Raw genomic sequence first — 20855 nt, 5'->3', positions numbered from 1 at the left:
GATTCTTACACTTTGATGCCAGTCATGGTTTTACAGGACTTGCAACACCGTGTTTGAGGGATCTGAAATTTTTGTTTTTTTGTCAGGAGTGTACACAAGTCCAAGTGGGAGTGTGATAAAAAAGAGGAGGGATGATATAAAAGTGAGATAAAAGCAGAGGCATTGAGACAAATCTGGAAACTGCAGACTTTCCTCCTTGGGATTTTTCCAGACACGGCACAAAATGTTTTACTTGCGGCCACCCAAAAAAAGCTGGCTTCCAACCAACTCTGATTCTCACCGAAAGGAAATGCAGTGATAAATTTAACAATTTGACGATGCTGTATATTACATTTTAAAAGGCATCTGCTTAAAAAACAAGCAAACACTTTAAACTGTTTTTATCTGAAACTTAGTGTAAAACTGCTCCTTGTCATTGACATTAAAGGATCAAAACTATGGCTTCAGATAATGGCATGAGTGAGGAAGAACGAAAGCGCCTGACTTCGCTCTTTCACGCCTACGATGTGGATAACTCAGGCCAGATTGAAAAAGATGAATTCTTCACCATTTGTCAGGAGCTCCGTGTCCCTTCCGAAGAAGCAGACGGCATATTCACCCACCTGGACGTTGACAAAGATGGAACGGTGACCTTAGAGGAGTTCATCAGCGGCTTCAAGGAACGACACCAGGAGGAGGAAGAAGATGACGGCAGCGGAGCAGAGGATGAGCCCTCCTCACAAGTGGAGACATTTTCAGATAAGAAGGAGCACATTATATCCAGGTGAGAGAATAGTGTTGAGTACTATTTTAAACATGCACGTGAGTGCAGTGTATGGTAGATAAGAAAGGATGCATCACTTCGAGTGTTCTGGCCTTTTGTGGTAGATTTAGATTTATGAATAAATAAAAAAAAATGAATAGAAAAAAAACAGTGTGAACGTAGATGGGAATTATTATTTGACATACCAGGAACCCAGAAGTAATCAACTAACCTTAATTTGACCCAAAATTCTAAATGTAAACATTATAAATGATGAATAAACATGATCCTAACTGTATTATAGTAGGCTAAAAGCCTAATGCAGTAAAGGTGCTGTCAATGTCCTTTTATGAGGGAAAAAACATAATTTACAAATGATAAAAAGCTGTTTCGTGACATGTGACATGAGATGTCTGGTTTTCATTAGAGATTTAGACTGAAAACTGTCTTACATATTGTTTAAGGCACCAGTGGGTCAATTAACGCAATCCAGGAAGTCCAGATAGAGAAACAGATGAATGCATTTAAAGGTGTATCATATACTAAATCATTACATAAGGGTTTTAGATTTGCACAGACATGATTTTATAACCCTCGCAAGTTATCATGGCAGCAACTATTAATCTTGTGTGACAGCGATCTCATGGTATATTAATGTGCACTTGACATTCAATTTTGTTGAAGCAAAAGTTGATCAACTTATTGCTGGATGACCAAATGTTTTTTTCCAAGTGGCAACCCACTGAAACGTCATCCATTGGTTTGTGAACTGCCGTTTTGAAGCCTTGAGTTTTCGCATTTTGACCAGCGCCATCTGGATTATTTTTTTTTACCAGGCGAAGGAGGGGGGGTGGGTCACATTGAGAGCTCCCCACTGCACGTCCACCTACAACTGCAAACATGAAGTGAGAAGTAGAGTTCTCAAAGACTTCTATCGAAAATGACTTGTGAGTCGCCCTCTGCTGGTGATTCCAGAGAATACATGTTTCAGGCACGGCCACTTTGGCTTCACTTCCTGGATCCGGAAACTATGTATATTTTTATATACATATCTATAGGTTGAATGGGAGCTAGAGGTTGAATGGGAGCCTGTACAGTGTTACTCCAGGCCTACACGGCTACATGGTGTCAGCCAGCACCTCCACGGGGTTTGAGTCAGGAGCAGCTGAACTCGGGTGTAGAGTCTTGAAGACGTTTCACCTCTCGGCCAAGAGGCTTCTTCAGCTCAAGCTCTGGGAGGAAAGGTGCAACATCTTCAAGAAAACTACAAAGTACAGCTGATCCTTATTCAACACCCTTGTGGATAACTATAACCTGCATGGGTTCAGGGTTACAGGAACAGTGCAATTGTCAAATTTATAAAACAGGCGCTCAGGTTTAAACAGAACATACCATATTTAAAATACTATAGTTAATGGCCTCGTTTGGTCAATAAACTAAAGGCCTATGTAAAGAACACAGAAGGCAATACTGTGTGTGTCAATGTGTGTATGAAAATATCTCTTCTGCATATTACAGGTGGCACAGGTTGATTTATAAAGTTCATTCAATCCATTACGGGCTTTCCCACAATGAAAGCACTTCCATTTGGCCTGAAGCCCAGACTTTTATTGTTCAGAGAGAGAGAGAGAGAGAGAGAGGAAACACACACACACACACACGTAGGCTACAGGTAGTTGGAGCATTCCCTCAGTCAGACACAGCAGCTGTTGTTCGTGTCTCCTGTCACCTGGAGCAAAAAAAAGAAAGGAGAAATGGAAATAATTTGTTAAAAGCAAAACAGGCGCAGTGGACCTTCGATTTTCCTCAACATTGAAATCGTCCACAGTGGATTAACTCCAGTTGTTTAGTGTACAGCTGTCAACATGGTTGGATAAAAGCGCAGCGGTCTGGAGCTGTAGGAGAACAAACCTCGGTCCCCTCAACACACTGAAACGCCTTCTGTGGGGGGGGGGGGGGGGGGTTCTTTTTTCCCCCAGCCAGTCCTACTCGTCCATCAATGGTATGAGCGCAGATGAGCGCGACCGGCTGCGCTGCCTCTTCCAGACCTACGACGCGGACAACTCCGGGCGCATCGAGAGGAACGAGTTCCTCACCATCTGCGCGGAGCTGCAGGTGTCGGCGGCCGAGGCGGACCGCATATTCGACAAGCTGGACGTCGACGACGACGGCACCGTCACCCTGCTCGAGTTCATCAGCGGCTTCCACGACCGCTACGGCGAAGACATGGAGTCCGACGGAGGGGACATATCCGCCGCCTGGGAGCACTTCGAAGGGCTAATGGGCGAGCAGGCCAAGTTCATCCCCAGGTGAGCGCGCACACACCTGTCCGCCGGGCGCGCGCACACCTGTCCGCCGGGCGCGCACACATCCATCCGCCGGGTTGCGCCCGCGGATGGATGTGTTGAAACATTATGGAAATCCTCAGGCGATCATTTGAATGTGTTCGACAGTAAGTGCAGTGTGAGCTTATGACGCTTCAATGATCTCTGCAGGTAAATTAAAAATAATAAGCCCATTGCATCGCAATATAGGCAACTCCTAAAGAAGCTGCGGGAAAGGTAGAGTATATCTCCTATTTGTTTCTCTTTGACTGACATGTCGTGCCTGCAAGTGTGTGTGTGCCACAATGAAAGTGATCTGTGAAAGTTGTGAGTCTTGTTACTGCCTTTGTCTTTTCCCCTCAAGGAATCATAATGTTTCAAAGACAGATAAACACGTTTCCATGTTGACTCAGGTTCTTCTGTGAAAGTTGACTCAGTATGTGAGGGTGAACGACAGAAATGTCACACGAGTTGCAACTCAAATGTGAGAGTGAGATCAAGTTGAAACACATTAAACTCATCTTCATTCGTCAAATGACCGAAAATGAATTGTGGACCGAGTCATTAATCAGTTAAATGACTTTTCGAGCAAAAATGTTAAAGATTACCCAGTGAGCCTATACTACCATTTTGCCCAAGAAGATTTCCTCCTGCGATCTGTTTTTCTATGACTGAACGAAATATATATTTTGTTTTAAGGACTGTTGATTTTAAAAATAACTTTTGGGGAAACTTTACTAACCAATAATCAAGAAGAGCAATTCAACTGTCCAGCCATTGAGAGAGTAATACAGCTTCGGTTCGGCAATTGTGTTTACAATCGTGACGCCAGAGCAAAGAGGGAGAAAGGTCTGGAGTGTGTTGGACATGGCGTGGGTATGCCCCCGCGCAGGATGAGCCTTCTCTCCAAGTCTTTGTCCGTGGGCTCCAGCTGGACTGAGAACACATCCACCTGTACGCGCCAGGGGCTTTGACCGAAGCGGAGCAGATGGCACACCGTCCCGAGATCGTCCCGGCCAGCATGAGGCACAGAGCTAAGCTAGGCAGACGATGAAGAAGTGGCCTGTCGAAGGAGCACTGCACCTCCATGACATCTATGGTAGGGGACCAGAGAAATGTTCGGCCTGGCGATCCACGAAGGGGATGCTACTCATGCAGAGAGCCAGGCCTTATTACATTCCACCGCCCAGCGCCAGACCCACAAGCAGCTGTTTAACCAAACCGTCACCAACTCATAACAGCAGCTCGGCCATGTAGGCCAGACTCATAACTGCCAACCCAATGGTCTCCCATGGCTGGTGGACACAGGATCCATCATTTGTCTCTCTCACTGGTGAGTGCACCAAGATGCAAGGGACAGGATTTCAAACAAAGCCACATCGTTGACCATCCCTTCTGGCCAGCCAACAAACAAGACCTGGACCTGCTGCCCAAGACGGCCACAGTGGACATACACAGAACTGCTCTCTTCCTGGGTTGTGAAGGCCATGGCTCTCTACCGCCAATGAAGTGTTTGGCAGGGTGTGTCTGTGGCTGGGTATGAAGAAGACTTGGACAACACCAGAAGACCCTCAGATAGACGGGCTGGTCGATGCATCTATCACTCCCTGGCCGCTCGGCTCGGTAACCTGACCAGCCGCCGGCGGCGGCAGTGCGAACACCCTGTGGATTTGATGTTGTCAAATCCTCGGCCCGGCTGAGGGAGGTTTTGTTGTTGCAGCATATTTTTAAAAAAGCTCCTCTTCCTCCCTTTGCTTGGGTTTCATGTGGATTGCCTGACAGGCGGATTTTGTTTTTCTTGTTTTTGTTTTAGAGAGTCTAAAGATTAGAGCTGGCAGATATGGCTGAAATCAAGTATGATCAGAATATCTTTCTATCATCAGTAAATATAATGATGTTAAAAAAGTTTCAAAAAGTTGCATCGAAAATGATTAAATTCAAGGTTTATCAGGTTCAGTTCCCCTTGGATCCCACAATGTGATTGTTTTGTCACAGTAACGCTAAATTATTGAATGAATTCTCGCCTTTTAATGATACTGTGTTGGTGCATTACATCCAGTCGAACTGGACTCAATATTCTCTTTCTTTGCTTTCTAAGTAATGAAAGACTGAGTGTGTCAGCAGCTTCACCACAGAGCTCAGAGAGGACATCTCGCACATGTTTCTGTAGAGAGAGAGAGAGAACTCCTACATCACAGTTCAACATTGTCACTCGGTGTGCAATACTTTAGAGACAGTATCACGTCATTGAACGTGCCGGTATCTCTCATCACTCATCTCCACCAATGTATTGGAGCATGAGTAAAGTGTTTGAACTCGATCACTGTGTCGTTTCCAACCATGGTAATAGTTATTGCCTTCTTCTGTCAGACTTTTCTGTGTCAGGTCGTGCGAGTGTCTAGATGCTCTTCAAACACACACGCCACAGCACTGTTTTGAGTTTTGTGTTCCACAGAGTATCAGCACCTTTCTATGTCTCGGGTTTGTCAAGAGCTCAAGTTTGTCTCCCATGAAATCTCCCGATTCTTTGTCTTTCGTTTGATCAAACGACTGTCAGTATTACAAAAAGAGAATCTATCACATGAACAGACTGGTGTCTGTTATATTATCCTATGACATCCCTAATTCATATTCTCTATCATCTCATACAATTATTTCCATATTCAGTCCTTCCTTTCTGATTTTTGATTATTGTTCAACTCACTTACATTTCTCAAAACTGACTCAACTTTTCACTGGACGCTCGATCACAGTGCATGTGACCGAGAGCAGATAATCAACTAATCAAACCTTAATCCTTTGGTTCTGACTCAAATGTGTCTGAAGTAACACGATTCAGACAGTGTCACTTGCTGAAAGCACTAAACGATTTTCCAGATTCAAAACCTGTATTGTTTGACTCGAAAGTTTGTGATTTAAAATTTAAATCGCTTGTGTTTAGACAACAATCGTCAGCATCCTTTCTAAAAAGAGTTTTGTAGAAAACCATGTGTTTGCTTTTGGTTCCTGTTTTTGGTATCATCACAAAAACTGAGGTGTCGAATTGGCAGGAGTTTTGAAATATTTCAACAGATAACAAATTCTGTCTAGGGGCGACCCCGTTTAAGCATGTATCTTAGTTTGTTGTTTGTTTGTGTATGTTTTAATATATTATCTTTCCCGTGTTTGTGTTTGGCCTCAGGCCTGGCATGGGACTCGTCCTCGCGCTGCTATGCTGTGGCATCAGAACATTGATTGTCACACTGGTGCTGTCTGCTAACGACACCCTCTTATCCTCAAACAGTCAGAGTCACTGCAACAACAGTCAGCTGAGAGATGACAAGTTGGAAAATATAGCACACAAGACACAGAGTCTGTTTTTCACGGGATGAAAGAATATTTTGTGGATGAGATGGAAACATTGTGAGCATATAGATCAATTAGGTTCCAATTCATGATTTCGCGATGATCATGGCTGAAGTAGTATGAGTTGTGTATATTGTTTTACAATATTCAATTTCTCAGCTGACTGAGGCAGTGACTAAAATTATAGGGGCCCAGGCTGATTTCTTTTCACGACATGACTTAAGAGATGCCCTCCATGCTTTCCCCATTTGGTTACGTCATACAATTGTTTTTTAATTGTGGGAAATTATGTTTTGGGGAACTATTTAGAATACATCATATGTCTTTATTTTATTTTCTACCTGATAGAGGAAAGTTTGGTAATGATTACACTTTCCATCATCACAATGACAAACTCATCCTAAACAGATGAGAGACAACTTATACAACACAATAAATGCAAATAGCAAACAAAGACAAACAAGCCAATGGGGCCAGAAAGAGATCAGAGAGCCTAGTACTGTAGTACGTAAAGAGACTTTATTTTGATTTTCAAAGTTTTGAAGTTATTGGTGAGAAGAGGGAGAAAACTGTTTTTAGCCACTTCAACACAACTGCTTATGTTTATGTCTTGTGTGTGTGTGTGTGTGTGTGTGTGTGTGTGTGTGTGTGTGTGTGCGTGTGTATGTTTGGGTGCGTGCGTGCTGTCATGTGTGTGTATGTGTGTTTGTGTGTGTGTGTGTGTGTGTGTGTGTGTGTGTGTGCTCTGATCAGTTTTTGTGTCACACTGTATGACGCTGCAGTTAGCTGTGTCACCGTGAGTCATTGACAGACAGGCAGCAGTGTCTATATGCTCAGTATTTACAGCCAGTCAGGCCAGTCAGAAGGCAAACACACACACACACACACAAACACACACACACACACACACACACACACACACACACACACACACACACACACACACACACACACACACACACACACACACACTGTAAACTAATATGATCGAGGTGTGACGCAGGTCACCTTATCACTGTAATAACTTGTGATCAAGTGGCACATGTTGAGGTTAAATTTCACACTGACCCATACTGTACTCAGACAAATTACGTGTGTGTGTGTGTGTGTGTGTGTTCGTGTGTGTGTGCGACTGGGTGTATGTGTGTTTTCCACTGAAAACAAAGTGAAACAACAAGTGTGTCAAAAGTAGCAGTCGGTTAGGAACTGTGGCACATTTGAAAATCTGATCTATTGGTCTAAATGTTCAACTGATCAGCAGCAGCCGAAACACTTGACTGTTGCAACAGGGAACTATGGGAATAAAAATTATCTTTCAGTGCCCTGCAATTTTGTTTTTATGAACTTCTTGATGTCTGAATGGTGTGTCATGTCTTTCCCATGACTCATGACTCCATGAAGTGAAAACTCCCTATCTTTTCTCCAGGCAATGAGAAGAAATTATCATCAGCATCCTCTTATTCTGTCTGTAATGTTGCTTCTATCCAAGATGTGCTGTGTTTTCGTCAGCCGCTTCCAATAATTATACCCCAAGGCTTTAATACTTCCAACGTCAAATAATCACAGCTCAATAGACCACAGTCTTTATGATCCAGTCAGTTTTAGTTTGTTTGATTCAAAAAAACTCCAGCTTCATGATTTAAAAACACAAAAAATAAACCTGTCATCTAACGTCCACCAAGTGACAAAGCTGCTCGCAGCTGAATGCTGTTATTTTCAGATCCTGAAGTAAAACAGAGTATTTCTGTTCTGTATGTTAAGTCAATATGTCAGCATTGCAAACAAGATGATGTCAAATCCTGATTTTATTGCAGGCATGAACAAGCAGCGACCTTGTACCAGAACATCAGTCTGACGGAGCCCAGGCTGATTCCTCAGTTTGAAAAAGTCATCCTTAACTTCACCAAAGAGATCAAACAGCAAAACTCAGAGATGGAGAACCTGGCCCTCGCCATCAAACGGTGAGAAACACACACACACACACACACACACACACACACACACACACACACATTCTGTTCATCATTTTGATGATAATTAATAACAAAGGTTTTCATCTGATTTCAAGCAGGATTATGGATATTTTACATTACTACCAGTCTCGAAGTCAAGGCACTATTTTATACTGTAGTCATGTGTCTCAATGACAATATTTCATCAAATCTTACTCCTCCATTCAATCAACTCCACTGTTGTTATGCTCAGATTTTCTCCTGCAGTCCAAAAACAGGCACGTCAGGTAAATTTGAAGACTCTGTTTTCACCTGCCCCGTGACCATGCACAGGAAAAGCCTGTTTCCTGTGGATAGTAGAGATAATGGATGGATGGAGGTTTCACAGTGACATTATCCTCCTGTTGTTTTGCAGAGCGCAGGACCAGGCATCGATGCAGCTCAGCGAGATGGAGGAGGAGATGGACCAACGCATTCACGCTGGGGAGAGAAAAACAAAGGAGCAGGTGGGACAAACTCATCAGATCCTCTCAATTTCAAATCCATGCATGGACATGACTTTGTGATTTTTTTCTATCTTTATTTGCCTCTGTGAGCAGTGAGCAGGGTGTGTGTCTTCAGCTCTTCCCTCATGTCAAACAAACAGACACGACTGAATATCAGATTACTCATCCAAACTCTGACGCGCCTGCTGATCAGCTGGATTTAACAACTCTGTTCATCCCATATATCAAACAGTAGACAGTTAGTGCTGGTGGCATGTTTGAGTCTTCGGCGTAAGAAACAATATGACTGTACGGTATACGTGTATCTGTGATTATAAGGGTGTGCGGCGGCGTGTGAAAATAATAATCTGTTAACTGGATTCTCAGAATATCTTTTAACTCCTGGCAAACCTGAACTTATGTAAGTGTGCTCAACGGACTCAGGAGCCGCTGTTTGTTTTGTGTAGGAAAAGCACACACGGTTAGAGGGCACTCACCTGTTTTCTCTCACACTGAAATGTGCACACAGCCTTGCTCTGACACCTATAAGAGAGGGATTTATTTTTGGAAACCTCAGATAGCTGATACACTTATCAATTACCCAGCTGCCTTCGTCCATGTTTCAAACCTTTCCCTAAAATAACACAGATCAAGGAGTCACAGACATGACATAACAGTAGAGAGAACAAACAAACACACACACCCACACACACGGCACGCATGCACACATCAAACATACACTATACATTTCATAAGATAACACACACATTTCATGTACGATAATATCATCAATTTTTATCGTAATGCACTTAATTATTTGACGCGTGTTTTTGTGCTCTTATGTGTGTTTGTGCAGGAGAGGAAACGAGCAGAGGCCGAACTGAACGAGTTACGAAGAAGTTATGAAACTGAAGTGTGCGAGCTTCAGTGTAAGATCCAGAGGATGCAGATGGTAAAATGTTTCACCTTTTTTAACTGCACTTCAGCTTCACTATGACATGAACCATCAACACTGTAGATCCAAACAAACTTTGATCTATTTAAATAGACCCCGGCCCTTTAAAAGTTAAATGAACTGTTCATACATTGAAATGCTAACCAGTGGAAAATTGAGTCCTCTCTAGTTTAACACTGACTGCATTCAGAAGAAGATGTACAAAATGTTAATAGAATATTTTTTCATTAGTCCAAAATCAAGTTTAAAAAATGTATTAAATGTAAAAAGGAAAACGTCGTCCTGTAGTGACAGTGAGGATGCATGTTATCTGTACATCCACAGGTGTGTTTATGCAGAATTTACACAGATTTGTTTATATGCTTGCTAAATCTCTGTAAGTAAAGTCAAATGTCCTGAATCCACAGTTTAATACAATATGATGATATGAGACATATATATAATGTGTGAACCATCAGATCGAAGAGAAGTACAAGAGCCTCACTGTGAAAGACGAGAGCCCGGCGCTGAAGAAGAAGATCTGCGAGCTCACACTGGTGAGGCTGAATCTGCATGCCGCTGCCATTGCAATGACATTTGTTTTAAAGTGCTAGAAGGATTTTGATGTCACACGTCATTTGTGCTTCAAGTTTCACACACACGTCTCTCATATTTCTCAGTCTTCCCTCGTCACCACTCTTGCCTCTTGTCTCTCTATCTGCAGGAGAACCAGCGTTTGAAGCAGGACCTGTTGAAATCTCAGACCCAAGTCGCCTGCCTGCACAGTGAGATGGACTCGCTGAAGACGGAGTTAACCGATCAAAGCATGAACTCTGAACGGTAAATCCATCACAGTTTTTAGTTTGTATATCTGGTGTTGTTTCCTTTTGTCGTCTGCATGTATGCATGTTTCGTTTGATCCGATCGAGCAGATGATTTTTGGGTGTATATGAGCAGATTTATCTCTGCTCTCGCTGCCCTGAGTTGAGCATCAGTCCTTTTTTGCTGAACGATGGGCCTCAGCATCATATTCTCATATTTGTCCGATCTGTCTAGAGCTGTCTCTGCTGATCATACATATGCATTTTATTATCTTTAACTCTGAGTAGCAAGATTTTTTTTTTACATAAGACTAGATCATCTAGATCATCTCTCTCTGTCTGCAAACACACACACACACACACACACACACACACACACGCACATAAATAGCACACACTTAACCTTCAGTGAAGCCTTTGGAAGTCTAAACCTTGAATAACTGATGACAAGAAGTTGTAGAGCAGGTTTTCTCCTTTTCATTTGTTAATTTAGAACTTGAGAATAATATTTGCTCTCCGTTCTTTATCACAAGTGGAAAGCTACTAATGCCTTTCTATACATTTCAAACATGTTCTTGATAAAAAACAGACCTTAGTTTGTTTCAGGGTCGCCAAGTTTACAGTATCAATCTTGCACCTTGCCAATCAGCCCCACTGTTGAGAGATGTCACTGCAGAGGGACAAACACATATTTATATAGGGAGAGAGGCAGAAAGGTGAAGAACACAAAGCCCCCAGAGGGGGTGTTTTCATGTTGTCACAGCTGAAACAGGATATCCTGGAGTGGCTTCACACACACAATAACTTCTTCAGAAGCGTTTCTTAGCAACAGAAGCAGCAGAGCCAACAACAGGGCAACACTGCCCCTGCTCGGACCTTCTCATCCTGCTGTAACAGTTGTCTGGTCACAGACAACTCATCAAACCACATAGAGCGGTGTAATGCACTCTATGGCTGCTGTTATTGCAGCTCTTATAAATATTCTTGGTATAATTTGTCAGTGTCGCCAGGAGTCAAGGGATACTATCATCATTTATACATTTGCATATTGGGTCTATTTCTTAACCATGTCTGTTGCATTTGTCAATTATTATTCATCAATTAAACTTCATACACCTATCAAGTCTGTTTTTATATTTTGAGCTCTGTTTGGTGCAGGAAGTGAGGCTAAAGCAACAATTTGCCTCTCAGATAACATTCTGTATGTGACTTGGAAAAACAATTACGCATTCAGATTGACATTGACATGAATTTTTGTTGAATATATCCCTAAAGGTTAACATGTATGTTCAAATTCAATAACTGTGCTCATGACTGTGTTTTGCTGCAGAGACGAGGAGTTCATGAAAAATTTCTCTGACGAGCGCGACATCATGGAGAGTCAGATTGAGATTCTGCAGTAAGTCAGATAGTGACACAAACACTGGTCATTGTTGAGGTTTTTTTCTACAAGGGGTGCAAAGAAATCTGACTGCATTAAAAAATGAAAAATAGATATTGTCCAGGATAAAAGTAATAGTATCGTCTCTCTCTCTCTGGGACAGGACAGCCAACAGGAAGCTCCACGACAGCAACGATGGCCTGAGGGCCACTCTGGAGAGGATCACAAGGGTAGAGCTGCACAGTTAATGAAAATAAATAAACTTTAGAAATCAGTTTTGTTTCCTAATGTTTCCCACAAGAGGCCGAGTCACTGCATCATGACTATTTGCCATGTAACACAAACACAAATTTGTAATTGTGTGTTACAGTCTGGTAACGGTGGATCCCCAGGAGAAATAAAGGACAAAAGAAGCAGAAGCAAAAGCATCTGCTACACATCACCGTATGCATTGATGGACAGGTAAGAATTGTTCATATTAGACATAGTCCGGATCAGTGGGCACTTGCATTTATTTCTTCAGTATTATTTTCAGTTAAGGACAGAAGTTTCACATTAAGTAGTAGATTGGAGACTTGTTCACACTGTCCAGGGTGTTCATTTCAGACCAGGTGTATCTACCTTGAGCCATTTGCATCTCCAGTGCGAAATAGATTTAATCAAGTCAAGGTTTTGTAGGCCTCCTAGAACCCAACTGTCTATTTATACACTAGTTAAGTAAAGTGTGCTGTTAGATATTTATTAATTTTTTTTGAAATGCCCCAAAAAAAGCAATATAAAAACGAGAGACCACCTTTTGACGTTGAACATGTTCACGTTCTGCTTACGTGTGATTACTACATTATGAGCCCTCGGTACTCATTGGTGGGTCCACATCAATCTTCAAACTCAGCCTTTTTACAAACCTGTAAAGTTTTGTGTTTGTAACTTTTACAGTTGTGAGGCTACTACAGCGACAAAATCTGTATTGAGTATGAGTATTTATAATCTCCTCTGTGGTAGATTCTGCTACAGAGCCACATTTTGCCACAATGACACACACACACACACACACACACACACGGACTCACAGGGGGAGACTGTCATAGCTATACATATAAACATACTCAAAAAATCAAACCAGTCTCCCCGGTACAAATAGAATATGGTCGCTCACAGGTATCACAGATTATTTCATGATCTTCTCCGCAGGTTCTCCCAGCGTGTGGAGGATTACGCTCTTTACAACCGCCGCCCCAGCTGTGACACCCTGGCCTTGGCCATGTGTGACCCGGGCCTGAAGCGCAGAGACAGCAGTGAGTTCGAGGAGGACAGCCTGCCCGAGGTCTACATGGACAGCGGCCTGTCGACGCTCAGAGGCTCACATGGAGGCTACGACTCTGAGCCGGAGGCCAAAGGTCAAGAAGAAGAAGAAGAAGAAGAAGAAGAGGAAGAGGAGGAGGAGGAGAGAGAGGAGAAGAAAGTGGAAGATGACAACAATGACAGCATGATGGGAGAAAACTCTGACACTGAGGTGAGACAAACACTCAAACACATGTACATGCAGATACGTTTTGTAGAGATAGTTTAGTGTGTAAGCATCCAAACGTTTCCTTATCAGCAAAAAGCCATTATGACTGAACCTTAAATATCTGAAATACAGCTGGAATCTGAAATATTTCACTCAATAACAAAAAATATGAACCCCATGGAAAAGGCAGAGAGGATCACTGAAGTCATTAGATTTTCTCATCTGCACAAGTGTCATCCTTGTGCATCCTATAGTTGTTGAGCTATTTCCGACTGAACCATCTCACCGTCATATCATATGAACGATATTTCATACAGTTGCAGAGATTTTAAGTTGGTCAAGTGACTCTTTAGTCCCCAGATAGTAAAACCTCCTTAAGTGGGTGATTTGTGAGTTTGTGAGGGTTAATTACACACTGGAACTCCACTCCAGTCCATGAGTGTACATTCACATCGTAGTAGTAAAGCACCGATGTTAGAGAGCAACTTTTCTCCTTCCTATCTTTCAACAGCTTCACAGCTAGTTCCCAGCTACTCTAAAGGGTGTAAGGATGTACAGAGGTTCTCTTTCTCTTGTTGATGTGCTGTACTGTGTGTCTACGTCACAGCCAGCAGAGACACAGGATGGTGAATCGGCGTTTGGGTCGGACACCAGCTCGGTTTTGGACTGGAAGCTGCCTGAACCTATTAGTGTCACCAAAACCCCCGCGCCAACAACTCGGAAACCTCTCACTGTCATCAGTGTTCAGGTAAGAGAGAGAGGGAAGAAATAAAATCACGCAGGTTATCTAATAGAAGAAAGGAAGAGGAAGTCACCTCGTGCGTTTTTGAGAAATGACTTCTGTTTCTCCAAAGTTGAAAAGAAAAATGTCTCAACAGCTACTGGTCAGATTTCTATCAAAATGAATATTGTTATTCATTGATATTGTTCTTAATGATTTTGGGGACGTTTGTCATTATCGTGTATTTTTTAAAACCAATCATGGGATTTTAATGAAATGATTACATATTGAATTTTAATATTCAGGAAGAGTGGTGAATTCCAATCAATTTAAAGGGAAAAAAGATGAGATTCATTGTCTTTAACTTATCACCTTCCTCAGGCTAAGATTAGCAAACATATCTTTATGTTCTTGGCTTATTGTGTGCATTGTAGTCTTTAGCTGTTGCTGATGAGGCTTTAGAGTTTGTTTGTTTTAAACATTTCTTCATTCGCGATGAGACGTAAATGCCTCAGCATCGCTGAATGCAGCTGATGAAAAAGACGGATGTAAATAAGACGGGTAACGATCGCAAAGTGGCCAGTTCCAAGGACAGTAGGACACTGATAAAGTCAACTTGAAATAAATGAACAGAATACAAACACAGTCACCGTATCACTCTGTCTCTGTCCCCTGTCCAGAAGGACAAGGATAGTGGAGACCACGGCTACATGACATCAGAAAAAACCTACAGGATCGTGTTGGCCGGAGATGCTGCGGTGGGAAAGTCCAGCTTCCTTCTGCGCCTCTGCAAGAATGAATTTAAACTGAACTCCAATGCAACTCTGGGTGGGTTGGAGGAATTAAAGCCAACTTTTGTGTTCATCTTTCATCAGCATAACAAGCTTATTTGACCTTTCAGAATGAGGCAAATACTATTGCCCGAGAAAATAAATGCATGGAGGAGGCAGCTGCTGATTTTTTTTGATTGTCACTCCTCTGTGTGTACAGGAGTGGATTTCCAGATCAAGACACTAGTTGTAGATGGAGAATCTGTGTCACTACAACTATGGGACACTGCAGGACAGGAGAGGTGCGTTGTATTGTATTACCTGATATGTTTCGATTTTCGTTCTGTGTAATTATGACACGTGAGGATCCTAGCAAGTGAATCTATTAAACACACACAACAGGGCATAATGGACATATTGTTTTATCCTATCAATTTTTTTTTTGGAGGAAATCAAGGGTTTGCGTGTGTGTGTTGAACCATTTTCTCACCTCCTCTCAGGTTTCGCAGTATCGCAAAGTCTTATTTCCGTCGAGCGGACGGTGTGTTGCTGCTCTACGATATCACCTGTGAAAAGAGCTTCCTTAATGTTAGAGAGTGGGTGGACATGATCGAGGTAATGCACCACTCTCCTCTGAGTGAAACACTCTGAAACACAACAGTGTTGTTCATCCACCTGTCAAGGCATATTTTTTGTTATATTAAGACACAGTTTGTAAAAGTGTTGTCACATGTTCTTTTGAGTGTCAAACTAAATGGCCTTGCTTGTTTCTCTCTCTTTACATGCAGCAGACATGTAAGTGTTGGGTGTAAAGCATGTGCAGATTGTGTTCTGCTATTTTATTGTGAGCATGTTCAGATTTCCGCATGCAGTACAGTATGTGGCTTGTGACAATCGATCATGTGTCTGATATAATTTCACTATATGCACACACTGTGGTGCCTAATGTCAAACAAATAGTTCCACTTTTTCATAGTTCATCTCTAATTCCATCTTCTCCAGCACATGCATTTTTGTAATCATCGTCCTGCAAAATATGTTCAACAATAGATGAGTTTATAATATTGAGGTAATCTGCAATACTTGGTTTTCCATTACATTTGTTCATGTTTAACTCTTTTTACTTGTATTTTTTTGTGTGCGTAGCAGGATGTGTCTCTCGAGGACATTCCCATCATGCTCGTGGCTAATAAGTGTGATCTTAGGCAGGATGGCGTTAACTGTGTTCCTTACAGCTATGGAGAAAAACTGGCCATGGTATAGTTACAAATTAACACCCACTTAATTAAGTCATACAGTAACCCTTAACTTGTTGTTGGATTAGCATTAAACAAAAAAAGAATGATTAAGGATTAATGATTACCTGTCTTCACCCAACAGACATACAACACTCTGTTCTGTGAAACTAGCGCCAAAGACGGCTCCAACATCCTCGAGGCTGTGCTGCATCTGGCCAGGTGAGATGCTCCTCTCAGCTAAATGTACAACTGACAACAATGGAGGATTTCATCTTGACAATGTCTCCAAGTCAAATCCACGTGTTAGAAATTGAAAACACTGACGAGTTTTACCTCACAGGAGATTGGTGTGTATCCATTAAGTTTGGGCTCAGGGGTTGTATATGCGGGCAGATTGGTGTGGTTTATCTGCTTTCAGACAAACACTGAAGTCTGAACATTTTCCTGAACTTTTCCAGAGGGGCCAAAAATCGCAGATGTCCGCAAATGTTGCTCTGGACATTTTATCAAATCTCAAAATACGCACATGTGGTGATCCACTGGAAATTGCAAGAGGTTTGCAGCGTGCAACAGAAACCCCCCAAAAAACAGGGAATAAAATAAAAAACAAAACAAACTTACGAGTGATTGGCAGCAAGCAACCTGTGCTCAGTGGAGAACTAGCCTGTCGGATAGTCGATGAGTTCTTTTTTTCTACTTTATTTAAAATCCCTCCCTTTAAGTAAAGTGAGTCCTGATGTCTCCTTTTATCTTTTTATTTTTCATTAAATGGAGTTTTAGCCTGTAATTTGTATTCTATTTTCATCATAATTGAGTTTTTGTGACCTGGTGATGTTTCACTATAAGCCCCCATGTGAAAGATATATATGTATATATATATTTTTTTGAATGAATGTGTGCAAATCAATAAATCAAGTCAATATAATAAGGCTATATAAAACATTTAGTGTGTGTTACAACATTTTTAGTGTTGTAAGTGTGAATTATTTACTCTTTTTACCTTAATATTGTTTCTCACGTCCTCTTTTTCTCTCCACCCCACAGGCAGGTAAAAGAACAATCTGCTTTAAGTCAAAAGAGTCACTATCAGTCGCTGCCCTGCTTGGATGCTCCCAGGAGGAAACCAAACTTCTCCTGCTGCAACTGAACAAACTCCTCATGTCTGGACCTCTGCATCTGACTTAATGTGAACTCGGCAAAGGTGGAAGAAGGAAAACAAAGGCAGACGCCTGACAAAACACAAATGCAACATAATCTCTGCGATGGGAACAAAATCCTCTTTGTGTGCAACCACAATACAATTTTATGTATGGATTAAGTATTGTGGGATCCCAGCAGTATATCCACAAAGTTGTTAGTGTTTTTCATTTTTTTTTGTTATTTAGGGTTATTTAAAAAAGAATATTACATTTTTTTGAAGATAATAAATGCAAATCATGAAAGGACAAAGGCAGACAAGTGAAGTAAAAGTAGGTTCTCCGTTTGCCTGTGTGGTTTTCCTGAGGGTACGCTGGTTTCCTCCCACGGTTCGGAGACATGTAGGTTATATTAACTTGGCGAGTCTAAATTGGATGTGAGTGGAAGTGGCTGCTTGTCTCTTCATGTCAGCCCTGAGATAGACAGGATGTCCTGTCCAGGGTTTACCCTGCCTCTGTCATCAATGTAAGTGCTGGTTTGAGGCAACATCTACTGCACGTTGGTTGTCTGAAATGAAACTGAAGTTTGTTTTTGCACCACCCAGAACCACAGACATTACTGCAAATGCCAACATGGAGACACTGAGAATCGAGGAAAGAACCTAAAGAAAGACATCCTCAGACTCGTCTTTGTTCTTACTGTATATGATGCAGTCTGAGATTATAGGAAACTTCATGCTAGTGCCTTGACTCCTCATCTTTATTTTATTACCCACAGTGTTATATTTTATTTTCATTTCACTTCCCGCTGAGGATGACTTTGTGTTACAGACTTTATATTCTTGATATAAAATCATTTCCATTTTTGCACAAATGCTTAAGATAACTACTGTAATTTTATCACCTGACCAAATTAGTTAAGCATTAAGGTTAATTGGCCCTTAGTTTTTGTATCCCTCTGATACAGTTGATAAATTAAATTCTATTTAAATGTGTGCACATGAGCTTGGTAAATTGTCACCACTGATGTTATACAGTGTGTCTAACTATCGTTCCTTAATAATAACGTCCTATTATCAGGCTGCTGAAGCACAGTATGTAAAGGTGTCAGTATGCTTCACATGAAATGCCTGTTGGATTCTCAAACAGCCTCAGACAAATGGAATTGGGTGACTTTTCCTCTTCAAACTTCATTTATTGAAGGGTTAGTGGAATATCGGTAAGTTTTAAGTTCAGACTTTGAATTGATACAGAAAAGAGATACAAGAACAAAGGAATGAGAATGAATGAAACTCAAATCACCTTTGAGGGGATGTTGAATATTTATATGGTATCTGTAAGTGTATATGGTGTACAGACAGACAGTATATAAGTGTTTCTATCTGGTACACGTATAAATACGTCTGCCTCTAGACATGATGACACTTTGTAGAAACTAGTTCATGGGAAGCATACTGAACCTATTAGACGCCTCTTGGGTCACAGTCATGATTGTGATGTTGTCACACACAACTCACTGTCAGACTGTGTCCTCGAGTCTGGACGTGGAAAAAATAAAATGGTTATCTACAGTGGAGGTGTATGTAGCAGGGGACAAGTTGCTCAGCTACAGATTTCCACACAGATTAAACTTCTTTTTTGTATAAATAACTTTGCTAATGTCCTTATTAGTTCAACTGCGCGGTCACTGGTTTATGTTAGAAGGTTTATTTGTGTTTCTCAAAAATAAATGTAGTTGATGATGTTGTTTAATGTTATAACTTAAATAATTTAACTTTATGTAATGTAAAAGTGTCAATTGAGGTTCCCAAACCTGGGGTCACAGACAAGTTACGGGCCGGGGTACATACAGGAGAAATCCTGAAAATAAATAAATAAATACACATAACTGTATTGGGCGGATTTTTGCTGTAATGAACTTAAACTTGACAAAAGTTGTCCTTTAATTTTCTTGATAACAAAAAGAAAATCATTACATTTCACTGATATGAAGTACTGTACATCATCTGTGTGAAAGGTAACCGATCTGTTATTGCATCTTTCAGCATTCAGCACAACACAAAATACTGTAAATAGAGAAATGCTCCACAGTGTGAGCAAAAAGAAATACATCATTACATTATGAAAGTAAAAATAGGAAATTTAAATCAAGTAAAATCCAGGTACCACAAATGTACTTAATGATGATGATACTGTCATCCTTGCCCACATAATGCACTATGACACTCAACCTGACTGTTATAGTAGTAACTATAGCATCAATCCTCAAGCCCAAGTGGGTAATCTTTTCAAGGTCCTACATCCTTCGAATGCCTTACTTAATTATTGAACTCAAGAATGCATAACACTCTAACATCTCTGATGTCATGACTGGACCCGCTTCTCTCTGATGCGTCTGATGCCAGATGATAGTGATGATGACAATGTTACTTCAATCACTTGCAGGTTCCGTTCATTCTGATCAGATAGCTGACAGAGACATGGACATGCCGGCCTACTGCTCGATACGTTATTTTCTGTCATTGCCGAGAAAATGCTGTGATGAAAATGTTTTTATTGTAGTCATCTATCTATTTTGCATTTTCTCTACCTGTCTGCCTGTTGCCCCGACACTCAAGCAATCTGAACTCCTTTAATAAAGCCACAAAGGAGGTGACAAATCCATAAATAATGCTTGACTGGTGCTCTAAAGAGACCCTCCTGTCAGCCACAGTTCCCCAGGGTCTGCAAGTGTCTCTGAACAAAGCAGTTTGAATAGCTGCAACATATGTTAGAGATTTTACACTGTGTGTGTGTGTGTGTGTGTGTGTGTGTGTGTGTGTGTGCGTGCGTGCGTGCGTGCGTGCGTGCATGCGTGCGTGCGTGCGTGCGTGCATGTGTGCATGGGTGTGTGTGTGGGGGGGGGGGATTGCTGGACCAGTGGCCAACAGGGGACACACTGGAACTTTAAGACCCAACTAAATGCTCCTGATTAGTTTTCATGACTCTGGTTTTCGATCAACAATGTGACAACAAAATTGTTGGAGGAACTAAGCATTTATAATAAAACATTAATACTCAAATAGCCAACTGCATTAATCGCTGCTAATAAACATTGCATATACCCATCAGCCACAACATTAAAACTACATGCAGGCAGGTGGATTTAATTGTGTGGCTGATTGGTGTGTATAATTATGAATAATATAATTTAATGTTTTGTTATGCCAATCCAGTGCTAATTAATTGCAACAATTCCTGAGTGATATTAATCATAAAAACAGCACGGCACTAATTAAGTGTAACACTACATGTTCATTTTCAGAGTATTTATCAAAGAAATACGTTAAAATGTTGAAAGCAATATAGATAAACGATCTACTTACAGTTACAACGTACATATCCATCCAACAAACCCTTTGTATGTATTAATGGTCTGGTTAACACAAATAGTTCCACTGCAGGCTGGAGATCCCCTAATATGACCAATATGAAAAAAAAGATTTTATCACTTATA

General features: G+C 41.3%; 1 protein-coding gene across 3 annotated transcripts; it reads left to right on the top strand.

The window, feature by feature from the left end:
- The first annotated feature begins 182 nt into the window (after positions 1 to 182).
- rasef (RAS and EF-hand domain containing) lies at positions 183 to 19406 on the top strand. 3 transcript variants are annotated; one of them, XM_035640789.2, is made up of 18 exons: positions 183 to 763; positions 2722 to 3051; positions 8226 to 8372; positions 8779 to 8869; positions 9705 to 9800; positions 10262 to 10339; positions 10507 to 10622; positions 11934 to 12002; positions 12148 to 12214; positions 12355 to 12446; positions 13176 to 13497; positions 14102 to 14242; positions 14899 to 15043; positions 15206 to 15287; positions 15486 to 15600; positions 16132 to 16242; positions 16366 to 16442; positions 17268 to 19406. In XM_035640789.2, exons 1-18 carry the CDS (start codon positions 438 to 440, stop codon positions 17368 to 17370), a joined length of 2508 nt encoding a protein of 835 aa, XP_035496682.2. In that variant the 5' UTR covers positions 183 to 437; the 3' UTR covers positions 17371 to 19406. The 3 variants fall into 3 exon arrangements, with proteins under 3 accessions (XP_035496682.2, XP_047185262.1, XP_035496681.2); XM_047329306.1 differs by having other exon boundaries at positions 14896 to 15043; positions 16135 to 16242; XM_035640788.2 differs by having other exon boundaries at positions 185 to 763; positions 14896 to 15043.
- Positions 19407 to 20855: the final 1449 nt, after the last annotated feature.

This window comes from Scophthalmus maximus, chromosome 19 (genome assembly GCF_022379125.1).
Source record: "Scophthalmus maximus strain ysfricsl-2021 chromosome 19, ASM2237912v1, whole genome shotgun sequence".
Taxonomy (NCBI): domain Eukaryota; kingdom Metazoa; phylum Chordata; class Actinopteri; order Pleuronectiformes; family Scophthalmidae; genus Scophthalmus; species Scophthalmus maximus.
The sequence above is the reverse complement of the archived record's forward strand: the minus strand, read 5'-3'. Positions and strand labels throughout refer to the sequence as shown.

What these genes read in the sequence shown, in the direction of transcription:
- rasef (XM_035640788.2), top strand. Translation starts at nt 438, where the DNA reads ATGGCTTCAGATAATGGCATGAGTGAGGAAGAACGAAAGCGCCTGACT. An exon ending in CCGTATGCATTGATGGACAG is followed by an intron (nt 12,447 to 13,175) that starts GTAAGAATTGTT and finishes TCTTCTCCGCAG; the next exon opens with GTTCTCCCAGCGTGTGGAGG. An exon ending in ATGGAGAAAAACTGGCCATG is followed by an intron (nt 16,243 to 16,365) that starts GTATAGTTACAA and finishes TTCACCCAACAG; the next exon opens with ACATACAACACTCTGTTCTG.